At 29.0% G+C, this 12,160-nt stretch overlaps 1 protein-coding gene across 1 annotated transcript in view; it reads right to left on the bottom strand.

Annotated features, from left to right (window-relative positions):
* The window catches only part of LOC128391942 (histidine-rich protein PFHRP-II-like), a 13,045-nt gene extending 885 nt beyond the window's left edge, over positions 1 to 12,160 (bottom strand). Inside the window, exon 1 of the mRNA XM_053351904.1 lies at positions 11,514 to 12,160. Coding sequence (XP_053207879.1) covers positions 11,514 to 11,727 — 214 coding nt within the window. The 5' untranslated portion in view covers positions 11,728 to 12,160. The remainder of the gene's footprint in view (positions 1 to 11,513) is intronic.

The following is a 12,160-nucleotide window of genomic DNA, read 5'->3' as shown; positions in this document are numbered from 1 at the left end:
AATTTCCATGATCATGATCATCAATCATCTTATTTGTCATCAAGTTCTCAACAAATCAAATCAAAATCTTTATCATGATTTATTAGTATTTAATCATAACTCATTGAGACTCAATTAAATTTTCCAAACTACAATTAATTGTAATAAATCTTTCCAATCATCACTTTTAATCACAATTAAATTAAAAACAAAATAAATCTTTCAATGTGAAAAACTTTTCCCTTTTTTTTTGCTTTGCTAAATCAACTAGACGATTAACTTGATTGTAGTTGATTTTCATTTCATTATTGTTAATCATTCTGGTTTCATCGAGTCGTCTAGCCTTGATTAATTGATTGATAATCAAAATTTTAGTTGATTACAATCATTTACAATTATAAACTAGCAATAGTGTAACAACCCCTCACAAAATGTATTAAGTTAATCGTCATGAAAATTTGTCTCACTAAATCACTGACAATTAAACGATAATTAAATGATAATTAAAGGGAGTTAAAGGTGAGTAATTCCTCCCCTTTGATATTAATCAACACTTTCAACTAAAATCAACAATCTTACTCTCTCATACACACTTATATCATCATCTTCCTCCTCCACCTACTTTTCATAATCCAATCAACATTTTGATTAACAGATTAACAGATTGATATCATTTATGCCCCGAGGCAATTAAGACATAGTTTGATTTTTAGAATGTAAATATTTCGATAAATTAACTAACAAGTTTATTTATTATAAGCAAAAGTTAATTGTAATTAATTTTGGTGACAACTAAAATAATTTGAAACCTTCAAGAGGATTAACCAAATTTAATTTGATTCTGTCAGTTTAATAATAATTAAATTACTTTCTGGTTGATTATCTTTTATGTAAACAATTTAACAATCCACAACTAGGTAATTGTATATAACAAAAAATTATTATTATTATTAATTTAGTGATTATTGATGATAATTATAACGATTATCATCAACGACAATCAACGTTTTAATCATGATTGATTATAAAAACAGTCACACTAATCAATTGGATAAACATTGGCCACAATTAACCATTTGCAATTTATTAATACACGATTAATAAAATTAATACAACTAATTGATCAGGTTGATTGATTCAACATTTACAAATTTTATCTGATTAACAATACACATCACTAATCATATGAAACAATTTAATCAACCACAGACAGTTTAGTTTATCATCTGAATCAATTTCACTTATTAACAATTAAACGACAGTAAATTGAATTGGGAAATTAGTTAATATCTATTTCTCAAAGTTAACCACACCTTTCATGGTGATGAGGATGATGAATTCATCATGATAATTTTGAAATTATCGATTATAATAACTGGAAACAATTTGACAGTCTAATGGTTAAAATGATCATCTTGATCTCCAATAAAATCTAATGACAGGAATGATTAAAATTCTTGCTATGATTTAGATGGAAAGATGAAAAATTTTTCATCCTTCTCATCTTGATTCTCATCATCATCATCTTCATCTTCATCTTATGCATTTTTACTGCTAATTACTGATGGCAAATGCTGAATAAGCTTAAAGTGGAGGCAAATAATCTTGAATTGAAGCCAATACTCTGAGTTACAAAGCATTAAGACCAACTGATAATATTGATTAAATTAAATGTTCTCTTCCACTTCTTAAGAAACATTAATTAGTTTCCAATTTACAATAATTATGAGAATTTATCTCATCGAAATTAATAAATTTACAAACAGTTTACAATTACGAGTGGTAAAAATGAATCATCTTCATCTTCATCCGACATCATAGTATTTAGTAGTTTTCATTATTAACAATTAAAACAGATATTATCGAGATAATCTGATTCTGATCATCGTCATGTTATCAAAAGTTATAACTTTTTTGTCAATGGACAGAATCATTTGTCATTCTAATATCAAAAAGAGGGAATATCAAACATGATGATATTGAATTCATTCAGTTTTACTGAACAGAGAGGGGATGAGATTACGATCGAGACAAGAACGAGAAAAATGATGCGAAAGATCAAATATCCTCCATTCAGAATTCGAGTCTTGATTGAGGTGAAAGAATAAATTCCCATGTGTCAGGCTTGCAAATTTTTGGAATAACTTGAATAGAATATTGAGAAAAAAAAGAGAGAGAAATTTATTCCTACATCATCATTTTCATTCTAATCTTCATCTTCATCTTCATCCTTTTTATCTTACACATTGAGCATCTCTCTCTATCTCTCTCTCTCTCTCTCTGTTACCATTGTAACTAATATTCATGCTAACAAATGAAAATAAACCAATAAAAAGAAACACAATGTTATATAACAAACTATTATTATCATTACAGTTTTACAATCAACTTCATGTTACATTAAATTTTCATGATAATAATCACCTTACATCATCATCATCATCACCAAGATGTAAATATCAAGATGAGGATAAAATTTTGCAACTTGAAAAGTAAAACAAAAAAAAAAGATGAAGAAAATGAAACAATAAGAAATTGTGAATGAAGATGTTACATGAGAAACATGTTCTTCCATTTCATGATAACATTCCCTGAATAACATGAACAAATACCAGAACTTTTTTACAAGAATTTATCATCATTTTCGCCATTCACACAAATCTCTCATCATTATCATTTCATTTGCAAGAGTATAAATATCAACAACTCATTTATTAACTCCTTCATCATCTTGTAACATCAATCAAAATCAAATAAAGTCAATCAATAACAGTAAATAGTTTTACCATGTGAACACATCGAGAAAAACTAAATCAGTTGACAAATAGCATTTTTACAAATGACAATTAATTTAGATAATCTTATAAACTTATAGTTAATTATAATTGTAATTTTATTTCCTACAAAATTAAAAAATACAATTAAATTAAAAGATCAATAATATACAAAGATAATTCATGAGAAATGTGAATATACATGTGAGTGTATTCATCCAAGTACAGAATTTATTTATTTTTTTTCAAACAATTGATATGAAATATATTCAGTGTATAGGGTTTATCAGGATAAACATTTTCGAGTCAACCTATAAATTGTATCATGCGTATCCAAGCATTTATTTCATCCTCATCATCTTCTTTCAGAACTCTCTCTCTCTCTCTCTCTCTCTCTCTCTCTCTCTCTCTCTCTCTCTCTCTCTCTCTCTCTCTCTCTCTCTCTCCTTCTCATTCTCCTTCTTTTTCGTTCTCTCTTTCATCAAATGCAATAAACACTTTTTTTAATATAAATGGTTCCTAACATTTTCAATCATTCTCATTCTCCTCATCAACATCATCTTCCTTCATCATCAATATACTATCATCATGATGGTGATGATAAAAACTCCGCCTTGACATTACACTGACACTGCCCACTACATGAAAAATCAAAAGGCTGACAATTACTCCAAATGATGATGATCATCATCATCATCTTCATCATTACACACCAAAGTAATTTTTCTCTCACTCTCTCTTCCTTATTTATTATATTGATAGCAAATAGACATAGATAATAGCATAATTATAGTGATTAATGATCAAATTATTTTCTAGGTTTAAACGAGTTAAATAGTAAATAAACATTGAGCTAAGCAAGATAATGATGATGATGAGGATGAGGATGGAGAAATGATGAAATGAATCAGAAAAACGAAAATTAAATGATAAAGAAAAGTGTGAAAATTATTATCATTATAATGATAATATTCATGAAAGGATAATAAGTAATTTATGTTATATTAAAAGTTACCTTTGCCATAACCTTTTCTATTGTTCCCATAGAGATGATCATCATCATTATTAAATATCATAAAATGTGATTAACAATGATGATGAGCAGAGAGAGAAAGAGAGAGAGACATTGACAGATATTCAATGATAATAAACGGATAACAATAATAACAACACAATCAATTGTGACTCTTAATTGTAATCAAATAAATTTCACAAGTGAATAAAAACCAATAAAAATATAACCTTAGTGACCTGATTTATTTCAATTAACAGTTAGCCACGTGACGTATATACAATAGTTATCATCATTTTCACATCATCTTCATCATCATTTATTATTTTCATCAATTGTCATCATCAAAAGACAATTTAATAATCATATTATTGGCAGCACGAGGCCGGTAAACCGTTACAAGATGATAAGGATTAACCTTGGTTACGATTAAATATTAATAACAATTAGTAAGTGGATAAGTTTACGGGTCAAGTTAATTTGTTGATTCCTTTTCTTTATTACTATTTACATAATAATGAGTAAATCATCATCATAAAATACTCAGCACGCGTTGGGTACGTCGTTGTTTCTTGGGTGGTAAATGTACACAACCTCTTAGCACGTATTCGTGCCTTGAGAAATCATTGATAGTTAAGAGGAAGAGGTTATTTAGTGGGAGAGAGAGAGAGAGGAAGGTGAAAAGTATGCAAATGCACTTAAAAATATATTAACTGTAAAGACGATGGGAAGAAAAAGATGAAGATGAAGATAAGAAAGCGAAGAGAAAGAGAAAGAGAAAGAGAAAGGGAGAGATGAAAATGACGATTATCCACTTATAACCATTAGTAGGTTCGTTGATTTCTAACTGAACACAAAGTTGTCAAAAATTAATTGTTATTATCTTGTTGTTGCGTTTATCAAGATAATGATGATGATGATGTTTCTCATCCAAATGTTACACTATTACTTTAAATGCACTTCATAATTTTTTAATCTTCATCTTTAGCATCCTCATCACTTTCATCACTCATTCATCCATTGCCATCCCTCTGTTTTACCAGTTTATCGATTGATAATAAATTGATTCAAAGATGATGATAATGATAATTATGAGGAAGAAACAAAACGAAAACTTAATCATTATCAAATGACTGAAAAATACATCAGTTATCTTCGTCTTCATCCTCATCCTCGCATCTTCTTAAACTTTGTCATTTTTCAATCTATCTTTCTGCCTCCATCCTCATCTTTTAAGAGCATCTTCATCTTCTCATTCATCCATCTCTCTTTCTCTCTCTCTCTTTTTCTCCCTTCCTTCTCATCTTAAAGCATGTTGACTTCAATTTTTTTTCTCAATCCTAAGAAAAGTCTTTAACTTCATTCATGTCACTCTTGTTTCCCAGCATTAGAAATAAACATTTGACATTGGATGCTCACAACAATTAACTTTAAAATTGGCTTAGACAATCAAATTTATATAGACTAGGAAAAGTAAATAACAACAAATGATGTTAACTATATGGACTAAGAACAAGAGGAAGAGGAAGGAAAGAGGAAAAGGAAAGGATGAAGAATCAAGATATGAAATTTCAAAATATGCCATTTGATCAAAAACGAAAACCTTTCAAAAAAAAATGGTAACATATATGATGATGACATTTCCTGTTGTGAAATGCAGATGAGAATCAAAAATGATGACGATGGATAAATATAATATTTGATACATCATGTTTTCAAGTATCTTTTGTATCATTCTCATCATCTTAATCTACATCCTCATCATCACCTAGGAGACGGATAAAAACACTTAAAATACACATTGAACAACAACCTGAATACGAATACCCAACCATCAACATCATTATAATCAAGAGTAACAATCATGTAATCACAATCATAATTGAGCATCTAATTGTTGGAAATGAAAAAAAAACCGACACCGTTCTGAATATAATTCAAACATCACAAGCATAATAAAATTAGAGCATCAAATTGAATCATGTTCATAATCAGAGCGTATGAAAATTTCAATGATTCACATGATTTAATGTAATTGGAAATAATTTTGTCACCAAATGTAAGAAAACAAATGATAATCATGAGGCGAGAAGAAGTTAAAATGATGAGGATAAAATGATATTCCAATGATACAAACTAACATGTAATTGCCTCATTCACTTAAACATTAAATTCCTCATCATAAAATTAACATAGTCAATTAAAGAGCAATTCAACTTGTTCATCTTTTTCTTCATCATCATCATCTTCTTCTTCTTCATCATCTACTCTTTCTTTCTTATTTACATGTCTCATCCTTTCATAATTTTTTCTTCTTCTCTTCAACTTTTCATCTCAAAGGAATGTTTATCATCTTCATCTTGATATTTTGTGTTCTATACATCATTTTTTTCTACATCCACTCTTTTTTCATCCTCATCATCATCATCATCATCATTCAGTTCATCATACATGAGAATGTTATAAGATGTAAAAGTAGGAGGAGAAGGCAAGTATCATGATGATGATGAGGAAAAAGGATCAAAGTTATCAAGTGTCATCCTCTCATCATCATAATCATCTTTGTGTTAACTTTAATTCACTAATAACTTCATCACTATATCAATTTCAATTGTCTCTCTCTCTCTCTTGAGATAATCCAACATATTGTTAGATAATCAAATGATTAACCTTAATAATGATAACATGATAATCATATTGAGAGGTAATGTCACCTTGATAATCAAATTATAACAAATCATCAAGAGAGTTAAATTAATACGGATGATAAATCATAATTATTATCAACAGAATAAAAAAACGAGAACATCAAATGATTAAAAAAAGGTTATTACATTGATACAATAATCAAACGACCAACAATAATTAATCAAATGTAATGATCATCATATTCAATCAGTGTTTGAGGTGCGTGATATTGATTTATAACAAATTGATTATCCATGGAAACAATTAAATAATATTATTCTAACACTGTGATTATACAATTTATCGGTATATTCACTTTTATCACAGTTACAATGGTGATAACAATCAAAGGAAGAGTAAGAAAAAAAAAGTCAAGAATCGAGGAAAAAATAAATGATCACCGTTATAATCATAAGCTGAAGGAGGAGGAGGATGAGGATGAAGAGGAAAAGTGGAAGGTGGAAGATGTAGGGTGGAAAACAAAGATGAATGTTGATGTGATGATGAAAATGATTGTAATGGATATAAAAGAAAGTGATGATGAAAAGGAATGAGAAGATAAAAGAAGATGAAAAGTGATGAACAAAAGGAAAAGATCTTTTTTATTGGGTAAGGCGTGAGGGGGGAAAATGATGATGATGAAGAAGATGAAGGATGCCAAAGGAAGAGATGAGGATCATTTTGCAATGGAAAATTATTGTATATAGGAAAACAACAATATTATTTTCATCATCTATTTTTTATCTTCTTATTCTTCATCAGCATCATCATCTTTTCTCTCTCTCTCTCTCTTTTTTATATCTGCTCAAGTAGCCGCGTAATCAACGTTATATAAATAATACACACATATGATATTATACAACTTTCTTCATCTTCCTCCTCGATTCTTCATCTTTCCCTCCTCATCTCCTTTTCTATGGAGATGAGGCGATATAACGGTGAAAGTTAAACTGCATATCACTTGCCCTTTCAACAATTACAATTAATTGCACAAAATTAACTTTCATCCCTATTTACAATCATTCATCACATTACACACATACACACCATTCAAATCTATTATTTTCTAGGGCAACATGATGAATAACAAAAAAAAATTGAATCAAATCAATTTGTATCCAAACAACAACAATCATCAGAATCAAGATGATCTTAATCATCTTGTATCAATAATCTGATAGGTAGAAGATGAAAAAATTTCCTTTTTTTCAAATGACTTTTTCCTCGTTATCGGTTGATTGGGAAAAGTTTATTCAACGATTTATTACCAAAGAATTAACAATTATCATTATCATCATGTTTATATTATTCAAGCTTATTCGTTGATTACACTTTCACTAATCTTTTTTCATGATGATGATAATGAGTGAGAGCGAGAGAGAAAGTCAGTAAAAAGGTATTATCATCATCATCTTGTGGATGATATTGAGTCAATCTCATGTTGAGATGAAACAAGTTTACATTTAATTTTATTACTTGGACAGTATTAGTTTCAATTGATGGACACATAAATCTTGTCATTATCTGATTTAAGATATGGATCCATCATCACTCTGATAGTAGAGACTATTTTTCAAATCGTAAGCATATATAATCATTATCATCAGAATTTACCTTGAATGACCAAACCTAAATCCTCTAGTTCACAAAGTATAATAATAATTATCATCATCATAATTAAAAGATGATCACATCAAAGTTTATCCAATGTATGAAAAAAATAAGACTCACACATGACGATCAAATCCCTTTACAAAAATTTTATCTTAATCATTATCACAATTAACTGTCTCTCTCTCTCTCTCTCTCTCTCTCATTTGATCCAATTGTGTCAACTTAATTTAAAGTTCAAAGACATTTAAAAGTAATTAATTAAGCGATTAATTATTTCAAACTGTGTTTACAAATCACTTGTAGACATAAATTGATCACTTTTCTTTTGTGAAATGTGAAAAAGTAACTCATCATTTCCGTTTCCTTGTTTCGATGTTTACAATCATCACAATTGGTTGAGACAAAGAAAAAAGTTTAATTTTTCTCTTGGGGATAGAAAAATATTGTCATCATTTTAATGTTTTCTTTTCTCTAGTGTTTTCTTGACTGAGTTTGTCATCTTCATCATTTGATTGCAATTCACTATCATCATCATTTTCATCCACCAAGAAACAGATAATCATTATCTCTCTCTCTCTCTCTCTCTCTCTCTCTCTCTCTCTCTCTCTCTCTCTCTCTGATATTCTTTTCGGCCATTTTTACCCAAATATTTTAAATTCTTCTGGGTATCTTTTCACTCTCTCACTATTATTAACCATTCACAACAACAACAAAAAATACTGTTTCGGTAATTCTGTTACTTTCTATTTCCATGGAAATATCTTCCTCTCTCTCTCTTCATCCTCTGAGAATCAAACTGAAAAGATGATGAGAGATTGTGAAGAAGATACAAAAAGATACTTTTCAAGGTGATGATGATGGTGATGAACAGGAAGAGACATTTGAAAAACGGAAGTAAATTATGAATCATTATAAGGTTGAGATGATAAACAATTGGTATGATGAAAATGATTATGTTTTGATTGTTGAGTAATGATCAATCTAAACACTAATCAACTTGTGAATCGTGTTGAATTAAAATGTACAAAACAAAATTTTAATTGAGAAAAATTTTCTCAATCAGAATTACAATTGTCGCAATAAGGATATACCACTCACAATATGATGATTTATATTAGGATAATGACCTTTGTTTTTAAGTTTTCAATAATTAAAGTAATTTAAAAACTCGTTAATTTTTTGTGCAAGGAAGTATCAAATGTACAATATTAACAGTATCATCTTCATGATGATCATTATCATTAGTGTAAGTATCATCTCTTTAAGTGTATCATCCTCTTCATCCTCATCATCATCTTTTTTTCACTTGTTTCCTTTGTAAAATTTTGTTTTTAGTAACAATATTGAGAAAAAGGTCAAATCATTTTAAAGTGACCTTTAAAGAAAATCCAGAGACCAGCAGTCTAACATGTTCAGAGAGTGATGAAGATGAAGATGATGATGATGAGAGAGTGAGAGAGATAAAAGGAAGAGAACATTAAAGTCATTCTCTTTCCACAGGTTAATTGTTTTCGTTTGCTTCGAGTGACCACGAATAAAGAGTTTCTTTCAGATCCTCGAAATCGAGTAGAACCTCCCTTTTCTCCTCCTTGTACATTATCATCTCTTGTCTTTTTAAGATAGAGAAATGATGATGATGAGAATAGGAAGAGTGAGATGAATGCAAGAGCATGAGATTCACGAACTCATTTCTACAAATTATTCTGTGTATACAGAATGATATAGATTTATCTATATAAATACGAAGATAATTCATGAGATGATCCAATAATCGGGATAAAATTACATCTAAAGGTAAATGATAGGAGAGAGAGATGAAGATGAGTGGGAGGGAAGGAATTAAAAATGAGATAGATAACAAATTGGATGAGGAAAATCATCTTATACATAACAATGGGTGGTAACATGGGATGGAGAGGGAGAGAGATTGAGAGAGAGAGTGAAATAGATTGACAATATTGTTTACTAAGGTGTCAACATATCATCACTTGGCCACCCAAGGAAAGGAGGATAAGATAGACTTTATCATTTCATCCATCCAAAAATCTTCTTCATCCTTCTCATCATCTTTATCCTCATCCCTTATCATTCTCATCATCATCTTCTCAGTGATTCTCATCTTTTTTTTCCTATTGATGTACATGCGTATCATTTAAATGTATGTGAAGTAAATGTCACAACAACTTAACAAGTAAAGGAAATACACATTTCCCTAAATCTTAAATTGTTACAAAACGAGAAAGCAAACAATTAAGATTAACCGTTAATACAGCTCAGTAATATAGTTTATAAATATAGCTTTACGTTTGTAACAATTAATGTTTAAAAAGCTTAGATGATTGTAATTAATTGCAAAGGAAGAAGAGATTTAATCATTTTCAACTAAATCAAGATACTTTTCCAAGGAAATATATATAATTTAAATGCTCGTGATAAGAAAAATAATATAGATAATTAACAGCGACAATTACAATGTTAATATAATAATAAATGAACCATGTTGTTAATTGTTGATGTTAGTTTTCAACATGACAACATTTAAATTGTCAATGAGAATCAATAAATTGCTGATTTAAACGGTATATTTGCCAATTTACAGTTCAACAACATAAAGTCAAGTGTAATCATTTAACTAATCGTAACAATCAAAGGGGAAAATTGTAATAAGTAAAAAAACAACATTAATTTAAATTAAAGCGAGAGAGATGAAAATGATCATAATAACAGCGATTATCTAACAGATTAGATGAGGATTAATTTGAAAATATAAAAATCTAAATCCTTTTCCATTGACACTATTTAGACAATGAGTAGAAATTAAATCAATCATATTACTGTTGTGGTTAAATGACTTTTGGTTAAATAAACACAAAAGTACTTGGACATTGTATCCAATTTTAAATAGTAACAATCAATTGTGTAGGACTTTATTGATAGGGAGGAATTAAAATTAATCCAGTTCAAGACAAAGTATTTAAAACTGATTGAAAGAGAAGAAGAAGAAAAAAAAGAAAGAAATTACTTCTCTAATCATTTCAATTCTCTTCCACTATTTTTCTTCATCATCTCTTCTTTGTGCATTAAAGCCTTAATCCATGAAATCGATTAACTGTCAGTTGATTGATCTTAATAAATAACCATGAATAAATGATATTCAGTCAAGCTAGAGCAATATTTGATTTCTATACACAGAGAGACACATAAATAGCAATATTACAACTATAATAATGGTAAATGGTGAAATCACTAATCATAATATTAATCATATCACCTGCAAGAGTTTTAATTTGACTTGATCAACATGACAATAGTGATTTTTTGTCAACTATTGAGGGTCAATCTTTTGGGGAGAGAGAGGGTGGGGTTGTTTATAGAAGGCCTTAGGATTATTTACATCACAAGGGGAGAATAGAATTTGTGACAAATGTTATTGTTTCATTTCTTACCTTTTGTCTTTGTTTTAATTTCAACAGAGATTAATGAACGGTCGAAATGGTCTTGTAATGCTTTGGAAACATCTTCATAATAGGTGTAAACTACACAGTCTTTTCTCACTTGTACGATTCCAGTTAATTCCTCGGAAATTTCTTTACGCGTTTTGGCCAATATCTCCTTCGTATTGTTATTAACATTACCTTTGGGTGGTAAAGTAGTATACATGGTCTCATAACGGAGTTACACCTCCTTTTCAATTTAATTTAATTCTTTTGAGAATAAAATTTCACTTATTTTACGTGATTAATTTTCTCTAATTACGGGTTGAAAAGAAAAGGAGTAGATCTCGTTAATACGAGAAATAAACAAAAACACAAAAAAAAGAACAAAAAAAATCAAAGAAAAAGGTGAAAATCAATGGATTTTTTATAGAGTTGAAAGGAGAAAATTAAACAATTGTAAGAGAGAAACACAAAAGGTAAAGGATTTTTTTTTCTTCTAAAGGTGAATTAGATTATGTTGCAATTAACTGGTTTGGTGGAAATTTGGAGATCACTAAAGAAACAATTAGATTAATTCTTTAAATCCGGTGATAGTTTTAGATTAATAAATATACGAGTCCCTTTAAAGATTAAACGACAAGAACAGAAAAGAGAAA

This window comes from Panonychus citri, unplaced genomic scaffold (genome assembly GCF_014898815.1).
Source record: "Panonychus citri isolate SS breed McGregor unplaced genomic scaffold, ASM1489881v1 Contig00135, whole genome shotgun sequence".
Classification (NCBI taxonomy): Eukaryota; Metazoa; Arthropoda; class Arachnida; order Trombidiformes; family Tetranychidae; genus Panonychus; species Panonychus citri.
The sequence above is the reverse complement of the archived record's forward strand: the minus strand, read 5'-3'. Positions and strand labels throughout refer to the sequence as shown.